The 22,330-nt window shown below is 37.9% G+C and overlaps 4 protein-coding genes and 1 non-coding gene across 5 annotated transcripts; all 5 read right to left on the reverse strand.

Moving 5' to 3' along the window:
* Positions 1–5: 5 nt before the first annotated feature.
* TRNAG-GCC lies at positions 6–76 on the reverse strand. Its single transcript has one exon. It is a non-coding gene; the product is annotated as a tRNA-Gly (tRNA).
* Positions 77–336: 260 nt separating this feature from the next.
* On the reverse strand, positions 337–2,638 carry LOC121808670 (ELMO domain-containing protein C-like). The gene is made up of 7 exons (XM_042209269.1): positions 2,561–2,638; positions 2,326–2,441; positions 2,192–2,246; positions 1,914–2,034; positions 1,445–1,492; positions 1,203–1,297; positions 337–1,022 (listed from the first exon to the last, which is right to left on the reverse strand). The coding sequence occupies exons 1-7, from the start codon at positions 2,636–2,638 to the stop codon at positions 921–923; spliced, it is 615 nt and encodes a 204-aa protein (XP_042065203.1). The 3' UTR covers positions 337–920.
* Positions 2,639–8,695: 6,057 nt separating this feature from the next.
* Positions 8,696–9,943, reverse strand: LOC121807557 (mavicyanin-like). The gene is made up of 2 exons (XM_042207821.1): positions 9,696–9,943; positions 8,696–9,182 (listed from the first exon to the last, which is right to left on the reverse strand). The coding sequence occupies exons 1-2, from the start codon at positions 9,874–9,876 to the stop codon at positions 8,875–8,877; spliced, it is 489 nt and encodes a 162-aa protein (XP_042063755.1). The 5' UTR covers positions 9,877–9,943; the 3' UTR covers positions 8,696–8,874.
* A 2,131-nt stretch (positions 9,944–12,074) lies between these two features.
* On the reverse strand, positions 12,075–15,075 carry LOC121806321 (RGG repeats nuclear RNA binding protein A-like). The gene is made up of 7 exons (XM_042206317.1): positions 14,707–15,075; positions 13,700–14,018; positions 13,542–13,607; positions 13,312–13,444; positions 12,948–13,103; positions 12,756–12,812; positions 12,075–12,473 (listed from the first exon to the last, which is right to left on the reverse strand). The coding sequence occupies exons 1-7, from the start codon at positions 14,867–14,869 to the stop codon at positions 12,288–12,290; spliced, it is 1,080 nt and encodes a 359-aa protein (XP_042062251.1). The 5' UTR covers positions 14,870–15,075; the 3' UTR covers positions 12,075–12,287.
* Positions 15,076–17,946: 2,871 nt separating this feature from the next.
* On the reverse strand, positions 17,947–20,576 carry LOC121809380 (RGG repeats nuclear RNA binding protein A-like). Its single transcript, XM_042209963.1, has 7 exons — positions 20,316–20,576; positions 19,578–19,881; positions 19,418–19,483; positions 19,194–19,329; positions 18,872–19,027; positions 18,668–18,724; positions 17,947–18,382 (listed from the first exon to the last, which is right to left on the reverse strand). Exons 1-7 carry the CDS (start codon positions 20,476–20,478, stop codon positions 18,197–18,199), a joined length of 1,068 nt encoding a protein of 355 aa, XP_042065897.1. The 5' UTR covers positions 20,479–20,576; the 3' UTR covers positions 17,947–18,196.
* Positions 20,577–22,330: the final 1,754 nt, after the last annotated feature.

Genomic DNA, 22,330 nt, shown 5'->3' on the forward strand with positions numbered 1-22,330 from the left:
GCAAATGCACCAGCCGGGAATCGAACCCGGGTCTGTACCGTGGCAGGGTACTATTCTACCACTAGACCACTGGTGCCATTGCTTAAATGGCTTGTATATTCATTATTTCTTTACATAACTAATTTTATCAAGACAATTTACGTATTGTGTCGATGATTTTCTTGTCATCTCGTGTACAGATTTGGCCTTATCATGTCTTCGTAGAATCCAAAGACATATAGCATGTGCCGTGAAAATTTTATAAAATAAACCATAAATAAAATTATATGTGGAAACTACATAAATGGTCTTGAACCATTAATAAATTGTCATTCCATTCCTATCTTCGTTCTATTCATATCTTCATTCCATCCCATCGTACCAAGAAGGGCTTAATAGTAATTGACATGTCCTAGTCCGTTGGAACTAAAACATAGTTTTTCAGCATACTTTAGTTGCGCAGATGAATGCTAGGAAACTCATTACATTTGTCTCTGGTATTCTATGTTTGATCTACCAAACTTTGATGTGACTCAGAACAGATAATGCAAAAGAGATTCAGTTTCAATAACTAAAGCTGCAGTTTCCATAGAGCACGATGGTGTACAAAATCAGTGGACTTTGAAGGATTCATCTTTCACTAAACTTGGTTCATATATCTGTCACTAAAGATAGATGCACATAGATTAACAGAGGTCAGACAATGTATGCTTTAAAAGCTCACACCAATGAAGAGCATTAATAAGCATGCTTTAGCATCACTTTCTAGCTAAGAGTCCTTTTCCCCCCCTCCCTCAATACGAAAAACCACCACTCCAATTTGATCAGCAAATCTATTTAGTTGGAAGCACCAAAATTGGGATTTTATCCAACAAAATAGCATTCCTGGCATTGGACATACTGGCTCATACCTTCAGAAAATACGGAAGTTGGATACTAGGTTACCAACTAAGAAGACTATAAGAGGGCAGGTCCTCGAGGCATACAATGTCTTCCTGGAGAAGCTCCATCTCCAGCTGATGCCGAGTAGCTTTCATCACAGTCTAAGAGTATCATGAAAAAGGGATTGTTACATATTTAAACACACACACATGCAAGTCTTTGTTTAAATGAAGAAGATTCAGAGTTTATCTGTGCTAGCAAGTGAAAGTAGTTTAATGAAGTCCTCTCCCTATCTGAACCTTATGGGAAGTTGTTTCTGACAAATTAGTAAACAAACTTACATTGAAATCCATGTACGAAGCATGCATGTCGAGCCATTTATGGTCCATTAGCTTGAACGCAATGCAATATAGAAGGTTGAAAGCTGATTCATTATCTGCCAGAATGAGATGAAATTATTAAAAAGTGAAACTACATTTGGAGCGTCTAACAAGTTGAAAAGGAGTATATGTATCTAATTAGTCAGCCATTTACTGGCTAGCCAGTGTTTGCATAAGATATGAGCTAAGATGGATATGTTTACCTGTAAGCAACTTCAAGAAGGTTGCTCCCACAAGTGTTCTGGGCTTTACTGCAAATATGACAAACAAATTACAGGACCAGCAAACAGGATAACTCATCTCCAATGTTTAACAATTTCCGTAAAGGGCACAAATTTCAAGAACCTTCTGACTGCTTTATAAAAAATTATAGCTCAGGCGCTAGGAACTACATCAAACTAGTACTGTAAGCTGACAAGGAATAAAATGAAATACTCAAATTAAGGTTAAGTGTTGTCATTTAATTCCGGAGACTAACATAGGTTCAGACTGGTTGATAATATTTTCAGGTGAATACAGAGAGGGTGCATCTTAATATCAGATGAAAAGAATTATTGGCTGGAAAAATTTGGAGGATTTGGTTCACTTGAGGCAAGTATTTTCAGGAGAAATGATCAAACAGGCACTCTATGGTTCAGTGATTGCCATTTGGCCTCAAATCCAACAACTTACCTGCTTCAAAGTCAAGCATCTGAATAAGCATGAATGTGATATTGACACCAGCTACGGCAAAGGGGTATTCCCACATTGCCCTATCACCCTCTTTCTTCTGAAGAAGATCCTGAAAAGATTTCTGTGAATGATATTTTGTGAGCTTTTACCAGAAAAAAATTATACTATCATACAAAGTCCGAAGATCATGCACTAAAGTACAAGTGATAAATATGCCTTGCACGCATGCACAGACAGGTAGATTAAGATAGACATGGTCATGGAGATAGAAAACATACAGGAAAGTGCCTCGCAAAGTATAACAAATTTTCCAATGATATGAAACCACCACCCCTGAAATAATATGCTATAAGCCATTATACTACCAATTTGGTTCAAGCAATCCCAAAAGTCCAGGAGAATGATGGAATACCTAAAATCTGTCGATGGATCTTTCCCCTGCCAATCCATCTCTTTCCACTGTTCTGATATTAAACCGTGTAGTTGCTCTTCGGGAAAGGCAGCATGCCACAATGCCTTTAGAGCTTCCTATGAAAGAAAAAGGCACATATACATGCTTAAGTTACTTAAAGGTTGTTTCTGCTTCAAATAAGGCCTGCAGATGTTACTCGAATAAACAAACTTCTTAGAAGTATGATGAACTACACCTGGTGCTCCGGATTTGAACTATCATAACTAATATTTATCCGGTTCTGTAGTCTGTGTAAACATTCTTCCAGATACATACAGTTACATTACATCAGGATCTACTGAAGCAGGTCCTAATCATGGATTGAACTTGATAATGAAAAGCATTACTATAAAACCACTATGAACATGTAGCCGTGATATAAAATCCACATGTTGCAGGTCCGAATCATGGGTTGAACTTGATAGTGAAAAGCATTATAAAATTACCACTATGAACATGTAGCCTTGATATGAAATCCACTTGTTTTAGGTGTCCCAGCAATCACAATATACGCAGGACCACCCAAGAAAAATAGGCATTCCAGAGTGTAACAACTAACAACCAACACATAAGTATTGCTAGCCACATTCTTTGTAGTACACCAGATTTATTTAGATATACGATAATTCAAAGTGGACTCGATCATGACATCATCGGAGAAATGTAGATATCAAACGAGTTGAAATATATGCTGAATGATTTGCAAACACTGCAGTAATGGGGAGTAAAAGCAACACCCACCTAAAAGGAAAAACAAAATGAACTGAATAGTCCAACCAAGCCATATATTACCTGTGCGGGCGTCAACTCAAATGATGGATGATCCTCAAAATCTCTTCTTTGAGCTCAAACACACGAAAGGCCTCCGCCTAGCCACGCAGAAGATCCTGCAACAACCTCAACTATAATAAAAGAAAATAATAGGAGAAAATATACACATTTTCTATATTCATGTATTCCATTCTATGTGATATGCTAAGAATCAATTGATACCCAAGAACATGCTAGAATGATAGCTTTCAACCAATTTTTCAAGTATGTCTTTGGTGATCCAATGTTTTATTTCTAGATTTTTAGATAAGTTAAAGTAATTAAGTTTAAATAATTCCGACTCTAGTATAAGATCATCATCAGTGTCCTCCCTCTAATATCACTAAACATAACACTGCCTCACTGCACAAATAGATGATTCTTCCTGGTAATCAATACTCAAGCCCATCCTATTTATAACACGCAGCTCCATATGTAGTAATGCATGTATCATATTTTACTGTAGAAGGATAGTGAGTGACTGTAAAGTTGGAAAAAAAACAAAAAAGCAAACAAGCTTATTGAAGCAAGCACAACAACCGAAGAGCTTTAGTTCAATATACAAAATCAGCTCAGTCAAGCTACGAAAACAGAACCAGCAGCAAATTTATTGTATGACACACGGAATGAAAAAAGCTTCGTAAAACAAAACAGGAATAAACATGAGAAAGCACGAAGTTCCTGATTGCTGTGCTAATCAGTAAAATTTTAAGTGCATCCATCCGTAGAAAAAAAACTAACGTAGCTTTTTTGTCAATTAACTATACGGCTATACCAGATTTTCCAAAAACATTAACCTCACGCTTTGCGCATGATTATACTATATAAACAGGCGCGTGTGTGTGTGTGAGAGAGAGAGAGAGAGGATAAATCAATCAAAAGATCATTGAAAGAAGAGGCGAAAAGAATAAAAGGAATGTACCAGTAGAATGACAGGCAGTTCCTTGATCGAGGCCTTGAGAAATTCGGCGCACCGCCACAAACGATCCTCCTTCTCCTCCTCTGTCGTCCATTGATCCGCCGCACCTCAATCGATTCTGAAATCTGGGTAAAATATACTCCTATCCGAACTCAAAACCAGCTTCAACTCGACAGTGCTTTCCAGTAAGACTTCAAATCTAACTGACACTGAATGTGGAACAGAGCTAGTCGGACTAGCCGATGCAGTTTCTCGAACAGTTAGCTATCAAGTGAAAGAGAGGTAGCTTCGTTAGGATCAAGATCTACAATAGACCAATCAGAGGACAAAAAAGAATTTTAAACAAAAAAACCTCTGCAGTTAGTGGCATTATGCGCCTGAATATTAAATAGTATGAGTAGTGTTGATATTGTCGCGATTGTATCAGCTTCTTCAGTCCTTCAAATAAACTCGCGCGAAGATCTCTCTCTCTCTAGTAGATTCTTGGCTGGTGTAGTTCTGTTAAGTTTGGTGGCCTGTACCTCTGTTTGTTTGAGAGATATCGAGAGATCATTAGGGCTTTAGCAATGGGGCGCCCTAAGGCGCGCCGCGTCAGCAGTTTTATCCTCCTACCTCCCCTTCTACAGTGGGGCGCCATAAAGCGCGCCCTATAGCGCGCCACGTCATCATTTTTAAAATATTTATAAAATCCATACGAATTTTTAAAAAAATAATACATTAAAATACGAATTTCATAAACTTCATTTCAATTAATAAAAATTAATACATTACAATGCGAATTAAAAAAAACGCAAACTCAGCGACGGCGGTTACGAGCCAACACTTCTTCAATCATGTCACTCATGAGCTGTTCATGCTCCTGTTGGTATGCACAACTAAATGAGAAACGAGATTTAAATAAAAAATCAAAACCACGTGTCATCGTCCGCGTCGATCGTTCGCGACCTCCACAGTGGGGCGGACGATGGCGCGACGATGACCATCGTCCGCGGCCATCGTCCGTGACAGCCGCAATGGGGCGGACGATGGCGCGGACGATGACCATCGTCCGCGCTATCCTCCGCGACCGAAGTATAGGGCGCGACTATCGTCCGCGCCCTATGGCACGCACCCGCAATGGGTGAGGATGATGCGCGCCATCGGGCGTGCCATCGTCCGCCCATTGCGGATGCTCTTATATGAATTTAATGATCTGTCACTGTGGCTTCGGTATATTTAAAAATTAATTATTACTAATGCTACTACTAATATTTTATTTTTTGGAACCAAATAGTAGTATAAAATAATTGGTGATGAATATTTAAAATTGGTTGATCCGATTCATATCCTTAGGCCATCCACAATAGGAATAGTCCAGCAATAGCCCAGCCATAGCCTAGCCACTGCCACATCATCAGCACTAAAAATCCTCCTGCCACATCATCAAAACAAGCAAATAGCCCAGCAATAGCCCAACCATAGCCTAGCCACATAATATCCACATCACTATTAACAAATATATACAAAATGAAATAATTAACAATCACACAATATACGAAATTTAATTTATGAGACATATACAAGAAACATTAATAATACTATTAAAATTTTAAAAAGTACAATAATTTAAAAAAGTACAATAATTAAAAAAAATTACAATAATTTTTAAAAAAGTACAATAATTCACTCATCGTCGCCGTCGTCGTCTCCTCCGTCGCTGTCGCCACCATCGCCTCCGCCTCCGTCGCCGCAGCCTCTACTCCCGGCGGCTTCCCTCCGTGCCGCCTCCAAATCCTCCTGCATGCTCAGGAGCAATGTTTGAAGCAAACTCTTCTCCACGGGGTCCACCGCCGCCCGCCATTCGGGCGTCGATGTGTGCGACGAACCAGTCGAAAAATCAAAACTGGGGCGATAGACGTCCCCCGGCATCCCCTGTGTCGCGGGAGTCCCCTGCGTCGTCGGTACCCCCCGGGCATCATCTGCACCCCGGGTGCCCACCCCGGCATCTAGACACTGGGTGCCCACCCCGACATCTCCGGAAACGCCCCCGGCGGACTCCCCCCCCGCTGGCATCCCGGGCATCATCTGCTGCCACGGGTACATGTTGTAGTATGGGGGCATCTGACTCCATCCACCTCCCACGGGGATCGGGGGAGTTTGAGATCCGCTACTCCCTGAAGTAGGCTCGTTGTTGAGATTCATTTACCGTTGTTGATCTTGTACAGAAATTTAGATAGAGAGAGTACTCGTTAATACAAGTGGTGCGAATGAAAATGACAGGCAAGTCGCTTATATATAGTGTTTCGGAAACAAAAAAAATTTTAAAAATTCGCGCTAGGCAGTGCGCTAGGCGATCCGGACCCTGCAATAGCGCCTAGCGCCGCGGAACCGCTGAGCGCTAGGTGGTTTTTTTTTCGCGAAATCCGCTAGGCGGCTGCAATAGATCGCCTAGCGCACCGCCTAGCGCCGGCGCTCAGCTAGGCGGTGCGCTAGGTGCTATTGTGGATGCTCTTAGAGACCACCATATATCATCATAATTAAAGTGAAAACTATGCACTGTGCAGCACAAATAAAATTGAACTCAGACCGAACTCTCGCTAAAATTAGATTTTGGTATTTTATTTTGCCTACACAAAACACCATAAAAATATACATTGCGATGTGAGTAAAATTTGAACACACAAACGTAATGTTTGAATACCTTAACTTTGCGTGATTCAATAATTTAATTTTCCCTAATGCATATTTATGATACAGTGCAAGTCAAAAAAAATAATGATAGTCATTTCTGTTTCATGGTTAGCATAACTAAATATAGTTGTACATCGCAATTAAATAGGAATACCTGGTCTCACATGGAGTATAACATAGTTGGAAAAAGGAGAAAAAATATATTGTCATTGTTATTATCATGCTAATGCTAATGAGATTAACTTGATTTTAGTCATTTTACTTTATAGATAGAGATAGAGTCTTGTAATTCACATATGATATCATTATGTAGATGACTAGTTGAGCATATATGCTTAATTATGATATCATTACGCTATGTAGTTGAGCAATATATCCTAATATATTATTCTCAGAAAGATTTCATATATTTTCCATATTTTAATTTGTAATGGATTAATTTAATTTATAGGATAATACTTGAAAGTGTAGTTAAAATAGTCAATCCGTCGCATGATGTGTTTGTTACACCTAAATTATACAAGTAACACACACATGCACTCGCAAAAATGTTGTACTTGTGTGGAATGTATTATCCTCCAAGTCTACTCAAATTTGATAGTACACCATGTCATGGTTTGATTTCTCTATATATATGCGATTCGAGCAATAAGTAAGTACATCATTACATATGTTGTGTGCCCCTTTATCTTCTACTACATATCTAGGGTGATTTGTCTAATGCTTGGATGGATTGATTACATACACAGACCTGATCAAATCAAATTTATTACGTATAGTTTGATTGATCAAATAATGAATAGCATCTCATAGATTGATTGTTGGACCCCAAAATATGACCAAATTTAATTATTAGTGGTTAGTAAAACACCATCTGTTTTCCAATTAGACTGGGCCAAACTCTGTGCGCGCTGCTCGTGTTTGTACCTTTAACCATTAACTATTTAAGATAAATTTGCAATATAAATCACGAAAGTGAACTTTGAATTCTAGTGTATTCCATATTTTTCATAAGTCTGAAAAATAAACTATGAACTTTGAGTGTTTCACAATTATCCCATCATTCCCTTTTACGACCAATTATGTGATAATGTGACAGCCACTAATTTGTAAGACAGTGGATAAAATTTCATTTCGACTTAATTAAATAATTGATCAATGTTTGTTTTGTTTTATGTGTTTTAAAGTGCAAATACACTTTGGTATTAAATAGGTATGCATTCATTGGATTGGGGTTTCAACGGTATTAAAAAGAGGCATTATAACCGAATTATTTAATTAACGACGAACAATGTGCTTATAATAAGGTCATAATACCTAAATGGTCGATAACTTGATTTCGAACTCATAATTGCGTTAATTTAAGACCATTCAATTTATCGCTTTACAGATAAGAAGATGGGAGTATCGTTTTTGAACAATTTATTCAAGAAAAATTGGATATTAATGGAAGCCCGTAATTAATTACCCTTCTTCATTTTCATTTTTATTTTTATTTTTAGTTTTGCGCTTCAGGATATTTTTAGGGGGTTCGAGAATATATAAATATATAGTTGAATGAACATGATTTTCAGTTTCGGAAGGATCATATATTATTGAAATAGAAATAGGGATGGAGACATACAAGAAAAAATAAATTATATGTATAAATTGATTGATGATACAGGTTTGGTTCACCCTTGAGGAAACATCTTAATTTTCAGGTCCAACTTTTAGTAATTGTATGACAAATCAGATACTACAACTTAAACCCCACTTCAAATAATAATGAAACAGCAAAAGTTTGAGAATTTTATAATTGACTGGGTGGTCCGCAAATTCTGTACAACTTAGACCCTTTTTAATCAAATTTGAAATCTGTGTGTTACTACTCCCACTTAAAAGTTCGAAAAAAATAGTAGTAGTATAGTAGTAAGATACTAACATCAAAGATTGTAAAAACTTGGCCTCTTTTTAGAAGCAAATAATACTCCTATTAAATAAATAAATAAAAAAGGAACAAAGATTGTCACACAATGTCAGCACATATCATTCATGCAAGCAAAGTTATAGTACTACTAAAACATAAACTCAACAAGGAAACAACAAAGTGCACTGCCTCTTGCCTTGCCTTAGCTCATGACTCCAACAATGGCTCCAACAAGAATCAACAAACCAACCATGAAGCTCTTCGCGCCGCCAACTCTAGCGGCGGCACTGCCTTTGGTGGTGTTGGCATCGACGACGTTGATGGCTAGTTTCATCCCCTGGCTGCAGTGGTCGGACTTGGGGCAGATGAAGTAGCGGATGCCGGGGATGACGAGGGAGAAGTTGGTGGGGCTGGTTTGGTCGGAGCTGATGATGTTGTCAGTGTTGCAGTTTTTGTACTCATTTGCCCTTACTTCGTCCACAGCATGGGTAATACCCCAGTATTTGAACACTATACACACCAAAACCAAATCCTTTTCTCATTTCAAATCTACTAACACCGTTTCTAAAAATATAAACTTTGGAAATATAACATGTTTCAATGTTAATTAAATTAATAAATATGGGAGATACAGTGAAATGCAGCTGAAATTGTATTACCATTATCCCAATAAATTACTTCAACTAATTAAAATAACACTATTGGATATTGATTGATGATTAAAAGAAAAGATTTTGCAAAAAACAAGATCACAGCATCCATGATTTGAAGTGATGAACCGCGATAATTTATCTATAATATCAAGAAAATACAGGAATTACATAATTTAAAAAACATGTATATTATCGCTCAATTTGAATAAATATGGTTGAGATAAAAAAAGAAGTAATATTGATATATTAATAATACTCCTAATATATTCTGAGATAGCGTAAAACAAATTAATTAATTTATGTGCACATACTAAATGACAAAAACAAATATTTTTATAGAATATTGAAAAGTAGAGAATATGGATCATACCAAGGGAGTCACCAACATAAAAAAGTTGGTCCTTTGACCACTTGACGTAGTTGACACCGGTTGTCCAACCATCGGTGTCGCCAACGAAGTGCGACACCGGCTGGTCCGGTGTCGGCCGCTGCGCTGCCGCTGGAGATATCACAACCACAAAGAGGAGGGCAATGGCTCTACCCATTTTCATTTTATTATATCTTACTTTAGTATATTTAAGTACTAGTAGTATTATAATGTGATGAATACTACTGTTTTCAGAGCTCAAATGTGCTATATATAGACATGAGAGAAGTGAAATAGAATAATTGAGGAATAATGAAGTCTTATTAAGCCATACTACTGATAATTATACTATTACTCTAATATTTCGCACTTATTCTCATAATTAAATTTGATATTTATTTAAAGAAAGCTATATGTGCATGGATGACCAAAGTAAATTTCACATAGTATATAATTTATTTATTTTATCCTTTTGCCCCCTAAATAAATTTCTCAATCCGACTGTGTTTAAGAGTGAATTCGAAATCACATGAATGCTTTTGATCATACTATATATATGAGAGTACGTTTATTTACTTTTGGGGATAAATGAGCAAGGTGTGCATGCAACATACAAAATTCATTTGTTTAATTTCTATGTTTGTGTACTTCATCCATTACGAATTGTTTGACTATCTCTAGATTGTTGAAAAATATAGTATTCATGAATTTTGTTCTCTGTTTTTTTTTCTAGAGGAGAAGCAATATTTATGTGTTTTTCTGTGTTTGTCCGTTGTTTTTTAATTTGAAAAGATTTTGATGATTTCCAGTGACTTATAAGCTGTTGTTTCAAATTGTAAAAATAAGTTCCAACGAATTATATAAGCTATTGTATCGTACTTATATGTTCTCTAGCTGAACCAAAAAATGCTTAACAATTGGGCTGAAATCTGTACAAATAGACAGTTTCATTAAATTTCAACATACCCCTTATGTTTTTTGTATATACAATGCCAACCGATGAATTTTCAATGTACATAAATATATCAAATTCTCAACCACTTAATTCCTTATTTTCAGACGCGAAGTTTAGGTTTTAACTTATGCACGATAAAATTATACTCCATTCGTCCGCGATTAGAAGTCCTGTTTTTTTCATTTTACTATGTCCGCAAATAAAAATCCAAGTTAATTTTAGTATAAATGGTAATAGTGTCTCACATTCCACTAATTTATGTTCATCCATTTTCCTTTACATTTCATAAAATCTGTACCGGAAAGAAATAGACAGGTACAGTATTACTTAATTCATTACAAGAATAATAGTAGTAAATAATTACAATTATTGTTACACTAACAATATCAATTAAAACAATAATCAGTAGTATTACTTTTATATTAATTGTTATTATAATGATACTAATATTAAGAATTCTTTGAAATATTGTCAGAAATATTAGGAAATATGAATTCTAGTATGAAATATTGTCTTCACTTTACATTACTTTTCTAACAAAAAAACAGGCCCGGTATTAGTTCGGAGATAAACATTTTAATATTTTAATAAGAATAATAAAATCACATAAATAAGAGAAATTCTGATGTTGTAAAAACTAAAACGTGAGTCGAAATATAATTCTAATACACTAAGTGCATGTTCGGTATCCACTACTAAACAATATTAAGTCTCAAAGATTATATAAAATGGTGTTTGGTTGGCATAATAGATAAAAATTACGGCCTGCAACTCGTAAGAGGCCCGCATACAAGCCCGCAAAAATAATGCAATTCCGCTATTTGTATAAGACTATTAATCTGGCCTCCGACTAAATCAATCTCACGACATTTTCTCTTCAAATCTCGCTCATGATGTACCGATTCACCGGAGAGAGGAATAAGAGCCTCCAACAAACACCCATAGGCGATCCCTTCTCTCCCCCTCCCCTCTCCATCTTTGGAGTGATTTATTCGGTGCGATTTTTGTAGGTTGAGTGTATATTGGAGATTGTATTTTGCAGTTTGTATGTGTGTGTTGGAGGTCGGAGGTCGATTTTTGCGGCGTTTATGGGTGGCAAGGGATCGACATGGACAGCGACAGATGGGCAAAGGCGGCGGTTGGAGATGATTGCCAAGAAACCCCAATGAATTTTGATTAATATTAATTAATTAGTCAATTTGATAGTAAACTAAAATTAATATAATCCTAGATAAAGCCCATCCGATCATATCATATCCTATATTGTATCCACTATTGTTTTATATGCTAAACCGAACGGGCACTAAAAAATGCAACAATTTCAAAAGAGATGTTACACGTCAGATAAAAATATTAAATGCAACACAAAAATAACCTAAAAAGTTATTTTTCTTACTCGTAAAAAGTAAAAACATGCAACACAAAAATAACATTAAAATTTCGAATAATTTGTTTTCGCTGTTTCTTAGGTAATTTACAAGTCGATGGATTAAGCGCACAACACATTCGACAAGGGATGTAAAAACGGGTAAATAAAAGGCAATAATGTAATGTCAAAACAAACAATTAAAACGTGTTTCCAGATTCACAAAGCAAAACTGAGAATCAATGTTGCAATAAATAACGACGAGCGGCAGATCTCATTTACCACACAAGGTAGGGAACTGCCCAGGGTCTTCGATGGCTGGTGCTTGGAAAGTGCTCCTGTCGCTTGGCCCACTGAAGCCTCCTCCTCTAGCGCCACGGCCACGACCTCGTCCACGACCACCAGGGCTGTAGTACTTCTCACCCTCAGCAGGTTTCAAGAATTCATTGATGCTGACAGCCTAGAAAAAACAGCCAATAAAAGAGACATCAGATTTCAATCCGACAAAATTTCTTCGCTTGTAGAGCATGAATCCCAGTCTTCGCAAAATAGATGTGGATATGTTGATCATCATTGGTAAGACCAGAGCTAGGGGAACTGCAACATTAAATATCTACAATTGCAGGCTACAGCAACTAAGTGGCAAATAAACAATAGGAAAAAGGAGCCTCTTCGGCACTTGTTCAACCAATAATACATCATAAAAACGTGGGATAGATGTTCGGCTTCCATGGAAATATACCTTTTTAGCTCTCTCTTCTTTCTCAGCCAACTCTTTCTTTTTATCCTTCTCGGAGCCCTGCAGAGAAGCATCTCATTAATAATAGAAAAGCCAACTCTCAAAATAAGGTAACTTTTAGAAGCAATAGCCAAAAAAACAAGGTTAAAAGGAGAGACGAGTAAAAAATACTCAGTAGGGAGTACAGTAACTCACCAATTTAATGAAGACATCATCATTAGCTTTCTTGTTTGAGAGTGCTTGCATTGATTCAAATTCTTTTGCATCAACCTTCCTTTCCTCAGACTTAAGACCAAGCAAAGCCTTCCTTTTCTCCTCAAGAAGCTTCTCATACTCTTCCAGTGTCATCTCCTATAAACCAGTATTTTATCATATGTCAAAGTCAAGGGTGGTTGTGATTCCTATATCAAAATAAAAAGGTAGTGTCTGCCATAAAGTGGATAAGTAAGACGAGTAACATTCAAGAGTATCAAGTCAGAAGGTACTACATAAAGCCTTTAGGATAAAGAAATCGTTTACAGTTTTCAAGCATTGTACTTCAATTATTCAATTCTTTCACCTTATCCTCAGGCTTCTCTTCATTTTCCTCTTTAGTACCTTCCTTTTCTACATTTTCAGCAGTATCTTCCTCTCCCGAGGGCTTCTCCACATTCAGATTTTTCTCGTCTTCATTGCCAACTTCCTCAGTCACTCTAAAAAGAAAATTCCGTTAATCAAACAGTAGAATGTTGGCGAAATGGAAACATACATACATCTCTAACAGCCACTGAAATCAATTAAAATTCTTACTGTGCCAATTCATCAGTAGGCATTCCCCAGTTTCCGCGACCTGACCCTTCTCGTTTCATCTCAGTTCTGTGTTAAAGAATGGGGTAAGTGACATTACCAACTTAAACAAACAGACAACAGTACATAAACAATTACAATAACACCCATTGCACACATACCCACGGCCAGTTCCACTACGGCGCTCGAGAGGCCTTCGAGTGCGGTCTCGATCTCCTTCACCAGCATCTCCATTGCTGTAACCACCTCGACGGCCACCAGAAAATGAACCACGAGGTCCACCATAGCCGCCACCACGCCTTTCAGATGACCTTCCATCAACCTCATCAGGTGCACCCTGAGCAGCAAATACTTCCTTATTGCCATATGAGTTTTCATTGTTGGAAAAGTCTCTATTAGGACGCGCACCACCATCACGAGCATATCCACGTCCTCGACCCCGTCCACCTCCTCGTGCAGAATCATATTTTGCCTCTCGGACTGATTGGTATTACAAGTCAGAGGAAGGCAAAAATGGTTCAACGGTGGGCAAAAGAAAATCACATAGATACTAAAAATGAATGACAAAAGATAAATTCTAGACAGAACCCGTCCTCGTCCTCGACCCCGTCCACCTCCTCGTGCAGAATCATATTTGCCTCTCGGACTGATTGGTATTACAAGTCAGAGGAAGGCAAAAATGGTTCAACGGTGGGCTAAAGAAAATCACATAGATACTAAAAATGAATGACAAAAGATAAATTCTAGACAAAACCCAACTACCTAGGTGTCGGTGTATTACATTCAATTGACGATGAATAGTAAAATTAGCACTACCAAATCAAAGCTCCAATAAAATCTAAACTAGTAAAAGTTACCGTGGATCAAAAAATTTAGCTAGAAGAATTTCAGCCATAAAAAATCACGGTTTTCATACTACGAACTTCTCACTCACAAATTTTCACTAACAGAACTATATTGCGATAATCCAAGCACATTTAAACTATTGAATAACGCAGTATCTCGATTCTCACATTCCTTATTATGAATAATAATCGATAGAGCCATAGAGGGTCAAAACGCATATATTTTCGAAAAAAACAAACAATATAACAAATTTAATGGAAACAGACATGTCATATTCTTCATGATTAGAGAGAGAGAGAGAGTAGCGAAAGGAAGCACTGACCAGCCTGAGCCGGGGGTACCGGCTTGGAGGGGAGTTTTGGCTGCGCCGGCTGCTTAGTCGGTGGTGCAACGGTTTTCTTCGGCTCGATCTTCTGCTGAGCCGCGAGGAGTGAGGGGTCCTCGGTATCGTCGCCCAGCAGATCAAAAGAGTTTATCGTCGCCATCTCTTGAGCAACAGCACCAAGCGCAACCTTGTTTTTTTAGATTATTTATAAGTAAGCCTTTAATTTAACCTCGTATTCATATTGGAATCAACGGATCTATGTCTCTTGAACAGAAGTGGGGAGAGAGAATCAACAGAAGAGAGAGATGTTGGCAAACCCTAGCCGCAATCAACAGTGAGTATAGAAAGAGTGAGGTTTTTCTATAAACCGTGCGGTGCCGGTTCTTCCTTTTTTTGTTTTATTATTTCCTTATTGTAAAGGTGTTTATTTATTTATAGAATAAAATCGATAAAAAAAACTCAGGATTTTATTTATTTATAATATGTATGTCATAAAAGATTCTGAATCATGATTTTATTTTTTAATTGAAACTTCATATTCTCCGTTAACAGGAATGGGTCTATTATTGTAGATATCCTATGGTAAAAATACATTACCGAAAAGATTTCATATAATTTTTCGAATTATCGTGGAATTTTATTATTAATAATAATAATAATAATAATAAAATTCCATGATAATTCGATATCCCATATAGAAGTAGTAATAATAATAATATTAAAATTCCACGAAGATTCGATATCCTATATCGAGGAAAAATACATGGAATCTTATATTTTCATGATGTGTATTTGCTATAGGATATCTACTACTCCTTCATATGAAAAAATAAATTTTTAAAAACTATACAAATTTTCATTTAAATTGGTAAAGTATAAGAAAGATAGAAAGAATACAAACTTTAATGTCAAATTGATAAAGTGTAAATGTGATAGAAAGAAAATGTGATTGAAATATACTAGTAGGTATCAAATTGATCAAGTGTAAATGTGATAGAAAGAAAATGTGATTAAAATATAGTAGGTAGAGACTAGGACACCCATCTGGGAGTTGGAACACTAACGTTAGGTCATGTATAATGGACTCAGCGTCGGTGTACAAGAGAGTTAGAATACTAGTTTTCATAATCTCCAACGGATAATTAATTACTATACCCCATCCGTAATTCATAATCTCCAAAAAGAGTATAATGAGAAGCAAGAAAACATAACTCATATTGTCAAATGGTAAGGCTATCCACAATGGCGTCTAGCGCACCGCCTAGTCGAGCGCCGGCGCTAGGCGGTCGCTAGGCGAACCATTGCAGCCTCCGAAAACCGCCGAGCGGTTTTTCGGAATTAAAAATCGCCTAGCACTAGGCGGTCGACGGGCGCTGGGCGATCCGCTCGGCGCCATTGCAGCGTCGGGATCGCTCAGCGCATCGCCCAGCGGTTTTTTTTTTTTTTTAAATTTTCCCGACACTATATATACGCGATTTGCACTTCATTTTCATTCGCACCACTTGTATTAATGAGTACTCTCTCTATCTTAATTTCTATACAAGATCAACACCGAGAAATGAGTAACGCGGGTGATGGTAGTGGAGGTAGTGGGGGGGACGCTGAGGAGTACGAACGTCGAATGGCCGAAGCGTTTGAGGCATATACCAACCGCGGGATAGACCAATGGATGCAAAGAGCCTTGCAGCCGGTGGTACCTCGACCTCGGCCAGTTGTACATCGCCGACAAGCGATTGATCGTGATCACGTAGCTGCACATCAGCGCCTATACGAAGACTACTTCGCAGAGGAGCCGCGGTTCAACGCCAACATTTTCAGGCGACGTTTTAGGATGAGCAGAGCCATGCGTATTGTTAACGCCTTGGAGCAGCGATATCTGTATTTCCGCTTCAGGCACGATGCTGCTGGCAAACCCGGCCACACACCAATTCAAAAGTGCACTGCGGCAATCCGGCAGTTGGCTTACGGCGGCTCGGCAGACATGTGGGACGAGTACCTCCACATCGGTGAGACGACTTCCCTGGAATGTTTGAAGTATTTATGTCAAGCCGTGATTGAAGTATTCGGTGATCAGTATCTCCGCAAGCCTACCCGCGAAGATTGCCGGTATCTACTGAGGATGCATGGGGAACAGCATGGGTTCCCGGGAATGTTAGGCAGCATAGATTGTATGCATTGGGAGTGGAGGAACTGTCCCGCTGCCTGGAAGGGGTTCTACACGACCGGCTACAAGGGAAAGAATCCCACGATGATTCTCGAGGCCGTAGCTGATTACCGGCTGTGGATTTGGCATGCGTATTTTGGGATAGCCGGTTCGAACGACCTAAACGTCCTCAACTCGTCGCCCCTATTCAACGAGCAGTGCCAGGGCGTCGGTCCGGCCATCAGTTTTGTCGCCAACGACAACCGGCATGATATGGGCTACTACTTGGCGGATGGGATATACCCTAGGTGGCCCGTCTTTGTGAAGACGATCCGATGCCCAGGAGATGAGAAGAAGGCCTACTTTGCGGCACGGCAGGAGTCCGCGCGGCAGGACGTGGAGCGCGCATTTGGTGTGCTCCAGGCTCGATGGGCGGCGGTTAGGGGTCCAACGCGTTTGTGGCACGTCGACTGCATTGCTGATATAATGTACGCCTGTATTATCATGCACAACATGATTGTCGAAGATGAAGGTGTACAACTGACGGATTGGGCCAACGAAGATAATGAAGCCGGTCCAAGCCACGGCGTGGCCGTCCCCAACGCACGGAGTGGGGTACCTCACGATGAAGCCGGCCTCCTCCAAGCACATGCCGACATGCGTCAAACGGAAGCTCATATTCGACTCCAAAAGGATTTAATTGAAGAATTATGGGCGCGGAGGACTGCTCGGAGTTAGTTTTTTTTATTTATGTAATTTTGTAAATTCTACTTTTTTTAATGTAAATTTTATTATTAATGTACTTTTTTAAAATTTTAGTACTTTTCTAAATTTATTGTACTTTTTTAATTTATTATACTTTTTTTAAAATTAAAATAGTATTATTAATGTTTCCCGTATATGTCTCATAAATTAAATTCCGTATATTGTGTTATTAGTGATGTGGCTATTGATGTGACTGAGCTATTTATGATATGGCTAGGCTATGGCTATTTCTGATGTGGCAGGAGGATTTTTAGTATTGATGACATGGCAAGAGGAGTTTGTAGCTGGGCTATGACTGAGCTATTGCTGGGCTATTACCACTGTGGACATCCTAAAACTTGTTTTCTGAATTTTACGAAGCAAAACTGAGCATCAACGTCTAGAGCTTGTTACTAACTCTAGAAAAAAGCTAAAAAAAACAAAAAAAAAAAACCAAGTAAAACAGTTGTCAAACAAACATGCTGCGCATAAATATGTAGAATTTTTTTGATACAGGCCACTCCATTACTCCGGTATTTCTCTAGCCCGGTTAGTTAGAGCTGCTGCATAATACGCGGCAGAAGGAGCACAAGTAACATCTCATTTGCCACCCAAGGTAGGGAACTGGCCAGGATCTTCAATGGCTGGTGCTTGGAAACCACTCCTGTCATTGGACCCAACATAGCCTCCTCCTCTCGGTCCACGGCCTCGGCCCCTCCCACGGCCATCAGGGTTGTGGTACCTCTCACCCTCAGCAGGCTTCAAGAATTCATTGATGCTAACAGACTAGACAAGCCAAATAAACAAGTATCAGATTCTGCACAAATTCGTATCTGTCCAAAAGCTAATTAATAATCCAGTTAAATAGGTCAAGTTCAACAGATGGTATAACCACAACTTCAGGCTACAATAAAATTATGTGATCAGGTTCTACGCTTGAAATGGCAGCATAAACAACATTAAGAACACTAATAACATTCAAGTGGTATGATCCACACCCCATAATATAGATGCAAGAACGGCGTGGCCCAAGCTATATGCATATAAAAAAATAGTATGCACGAATGATACCTTTTTAGCTCTTTGTTCTTTCTCTGCTAAATCTTTCTTTTTATCATTCTCGGAACCCTGCAATGAGGGATAACATTTTTAAAATGAAAGGGGATAAATTATCAAATAAGCTATAATACTACTACATATTCAAGTAATAACCAAAAAGAAGTAACAGAGGACTGAGATGCACGTATTCAGCCAGTATGAAGTTATGAGGTTTACCAATTTAATGAAGATATCGTCATTAGCTTTCTTGTCTGCAAGTTGTTGCATTGAGGCAAACTCTTTTCCATCAACCTTCCTTTCTTCAGTTTTAAGAGCCATCAGAGCCTTCCTTTTCTCCTCCAGAAGCTTCTCATATTCTTCCAATGTCATCTCCTGTGGAAGTCATAATTTATCTTAATTCAATATAAAACAGAAAAGTTACAGAGGCCAGACAATTTATTCCAACAGTCTTCAAATCCCCTACGAAGCATTGCTTATGTAAAAAGAAAGCAGTTAAGTTGAACGAATAGTCGAAAATCAAATGGTATATTTTTTTAACCTTATCCACAGCCTCCTTCTCTTCATTTTCAACTTTAGCAGCTTCCTTTTCTCCATCTACTGCAGCATTTTCCTCCACAGGGAGCTTCTCCACATTCAGGTTTTTCTCACCTCCATTAACAACTTCCTCAGTCAATCTAGAAAAACGAAAATTAGTTATCAACCCATAGATGGCCGGCATCCTCAATGAGCTGCAATGGCCAAGAAAGACAATTGAATTCTTACGGTGCAAGTTCATCTTCAGGTGCTCCCCAGTTTCCACGACCAGATCCTTCCCGTTTCATCTCATTTCTACATAAAAATATAAATCATTATATGGAAACATCATCAGCCTGCTGTAGATATACCATACTAATTGAAAACACAGAACACAATCCATACATACCCACGTCCAGTTCCACTGTGACGCTCAAATGTCCTACGAGGGCGCTCCACTTCTTCTCCAGCTTCTCCATTGCTGTAACCACCTCTCCGTCCACCACGGGGTGCTCCATAGCCACCCCGCCTTTCATAAGACTTTCCATCCTGGTCAGGTGCACCCTGAGGGGTAGAGAACTCCCTATTGCCATATGAGTTTTCGTTGCTGGAAAACTCTCTATTGTATCCTCCACCAGCACCGCCACGACCACGGCCAAATCCACGACCACCACCACGGCCACCTCGTGCAGATTCAGATTTTGCCTCCCTGACTGATTCGATGTACAGGTGAAAAAGTAAGCAATGGTTCCAATGAGTAAAATGATGGAGTACATGACAAAACAAAACACAAGCAGTGCAAATAAATTATGAACATACTCCATATGCAACTTTAATAGTACGTGCATCCAGAAAGGTATACACCCAATAAATCATACAGACTCCATTCGAACCGTCACCAAGATTCAAAATTTACTAATTACAACATTCTAATTTGAACATCACCGCAACAAAAACCACTATTTGTGTTGACGCTGAATCAATTGATGAATAAGAACAAATTTATCGAAAAAAACTTTAGTAATTTTCAATATACCTATCGTTAGATAAAAACAAATGTGCAGATTTCAATAAGCCAACCACAACAGAAAATTTATCGAAAAACAGTATTCATTATAATGAGGTGAGACAGAGAGTTAGAGCTTACCAGCCTGAGCCGGGGGGAGCGGCTTCGAGGGGAGCTTCGGCTGCACCTGCTGCTTGGCCAATGGTACTACGGCTTTCTTCGGCTCGATCTTGAGCTGAGCAGCAAGCAGCGAGGGATCCTCTGTATCATCGTCCAGCAAATCAAATGGGTTTATAGTCGCCATTTCTTGCTCAGTAACAGCAAATAGCAAAACCCTGACAAAACAATTTCTCACTGGGGGAGGGGAGAGGAATGAAACCCTAGCCGCCTGTTGAAAGCGAGGTTTATCTAACATATATACCTGTATATATACGTTAATATTTTATTTTCATTTTTTACTTTTTTAAAACGCTCTATTTAAATGTGAACACTATATTTTTGTGATGTTAATATAGGCGTTACAATTATATGGAAGTTTTACGCAATATTTTAAGTAATACTATTATTGATAGCCCGAATCATCTTTTTTCGACAAATATTATCATCTCGATTTCACTATAGAGAGGTGCACATGTGTAATAAATAAAATTCAAAACCCATATCATTAGCCTCAAAATGTTATTTGGGCTTCAAAGTGATTTTACTGGCTGTATAGATGTTCATTTAAATACGAAATTAAATTCATAGTACTGTATTATTTTTATATAAAAATATGTGGTACTCCTTACTACAAGAATCATTTTATTTGCGTGCTCGTGGGCCCGTGGCCCTATATACATTATACATTAAATTTTTTACCTAGATTATAAGATTTCCAAATCTACCACAATATTTGTAAAATATCAATTTTATATATAATCATTTAAACTTTTATAAAAATTATCATATGATTCAATTTTCAATTATATATTTTTTTTGGTACAATGCTACGGCCAACGCCCGAAAAGAGAAACTAACGAATATAACAAAGTAAAAAACACATAATCTATCATGAGGCAGCCAATTGCTAATACTCAATCGCCGGTTTTCTAAAACATGAAATCCTTTAAGAAAGCTATATGCATAATGTGACAAAAAATCAACAACGAAGTTACCTTCTTCGTTCACATGACGGACCACAACATACTCGAAATTCTGGAGTAGTCCCGTACCACTGCACTATGGAGCGACAATTAATAGAGATATCAAAATTTCATAGAATCATAGCTGCTCCAACAAGGCTATCATATTGATGACATGACTATGTGAAAGAAGGTAGGCATAATTTTTTCTCTTACTATACACATAATCTTAAGGTATGCTATATCACCAATATGAAATTGTATTATATCTCTCTCCGTTCACCAATAATTGTTTATTTTGTCATTTTCGTTTGTCCACCAACAAATGTCCCATTTGCTTTTTTTCTACTTTTGATATTGGACGTCACATTCCTTTATCTTTATTCCACTCACATTTCACCATAAAACTAATATATAAAAGTAGGACCCCACTTCTACTAACTTTTCTACTTATTTTGTATTGCATTTATTAAAACTCGTGCCAGTTAAATTGGTGGACGGAGTGAGTAATAGATTTGATCAAAGTTTAAAAGATTGTATATAAATTAAATATTTTACAAAGATAATGATAGATTTCAAAACATTATAGTTAAAAATTAGAAAATACTATAATTAATCCTTTGGATTTACATTACAAGACCGCAAGCATAATCCGCACCATAAATCAAAGTAAATGAAAATTTAGGGTGAGAATGGTGATATGAACTTACTAATATGGTCTAAGATTAAAAATCTGTAATGAAGTGATTCTGTTTATTTGATTTCTCTGTATTTTACATTGATGTTTTGCTTTTTGAGATGTTCAGCACACTCTGATGCCCAGTGTATTTATTGATATTATTGTCACCAATGAGATTGAGATGCTTAGGTATTTTTCATTCTGGATGCAAATTGGGGTTGTTACAGTTACCCTGCTAATGAAGAGCTAAAGACTATGGATACTCTTGGAAAGAAATGATGGATATAATTTTTTTAGATGTTCTATCTATAAATTTTGATGCTGTTTCGGTTTTGGATTGAGTGTTGATTTTACCA

Source organism: Salvia splendens, chromosome 6 (genome assembly GCF_004379255.2).
Source record: "Salvia splendens isolate huo1 chromosome 6, SspV2, whole genome shotgun sequence".
NCBI lineage: Eukaryota > Viridiplantae > Streptophyta > Magnoliopsida > Lamiales > Lamiaceae > Salvia > Salvia splendens.

What these genes read in the sequence shown, in the direction of transcription:
- LOC121808670 (XM_042209269.1), bottom strand. Translation starts at nt 2,638, where the DNA reads ATGTATCTGGAAGAATGTTTACACAGACTACAGAACCGGATAAATATT. An exon ending in GTTCAAATCCGGAGCACCAG is followed by an intron (nt 2,442 to 2,560) that starts GTGTAGTTCATC and finishes TTTCTTTCATAG; the next exon opens with GAAGCTCTAAAGGCATTGTG. An exon ending in ACTTTGCGAGGCACTTTCCT is followed by an intron (nt 2,035 to 2,191) that starts GTATGTTTTCTA and finishes TATCATTCACAG; the next exon opens with AAATCTTTTCAGGATCTTCT.
- LOC121807557 (XM_042207821.1), bottom strand. Translation starts at nt 9,876, where the DNA reads ATGAAAATGGGTAGAGCCATTGCCCTCCTCTTTGTGGTTGTGATATCT. An exon ending in TTATGTTGGTGACTCCCTTG is followed by an intron (nt 9,183 to 9,695) that starts GTATGATCCATA and finishes TGGTGTGTATAG; the next exon opens with TGTTCAAATACTGGGGTATT.
- LOC121806321 (XM_042206317.1), bottom strand. Translation starts at nt 14,869, where the DNA reads ATGGCGACGATAAACTCTTTTGATCTGCTGGGCGACGATACCGAGGAC. An exon ending in CCTACTGATGAATTGGCACA is followed by an intron (nt 13,445 to 13,541) that starts GTAAGAATTTTA and finishes TTTTCTTTTTAG; the next exon opens with AGTGACTGAGGAAGTTGGCA. An exon ending in AAGAAGAGAGAGCTAAAAAG is followed by an intron (nt 12,474 to 12,755) that starts GTATATTTCCAT and finishes TGTTTTTTCTAG; the next exon opens with GCTGTCAGCATCAATGAATT.
- LOC121809380 (XM_042209963.1), bottom strand. Translation starts at nt 20,478, where the DNA reads ATGGCGACTATAAACCCATTTGATTTGCTGGACGATGATACAGAGGAT. An exon ending in GCTCCCCCCGGCTCAGGCTG is followed by an intron (nt 19,882 to 20,315) that starts GTAAGCTCTAAC and finishes ACATCGAATCAG; the next exon opens with TCAGGGAGGCAAAATCTGAA. An exon ending in AGAAGGAGGCTGTGGATAAG is followed by an intron (nt 19,028 to 19,193) that starts GTTAAAAAAATA and finishes TGACTTCCACAG; the next exon opens with GAGATGACATTGGAAGAATA.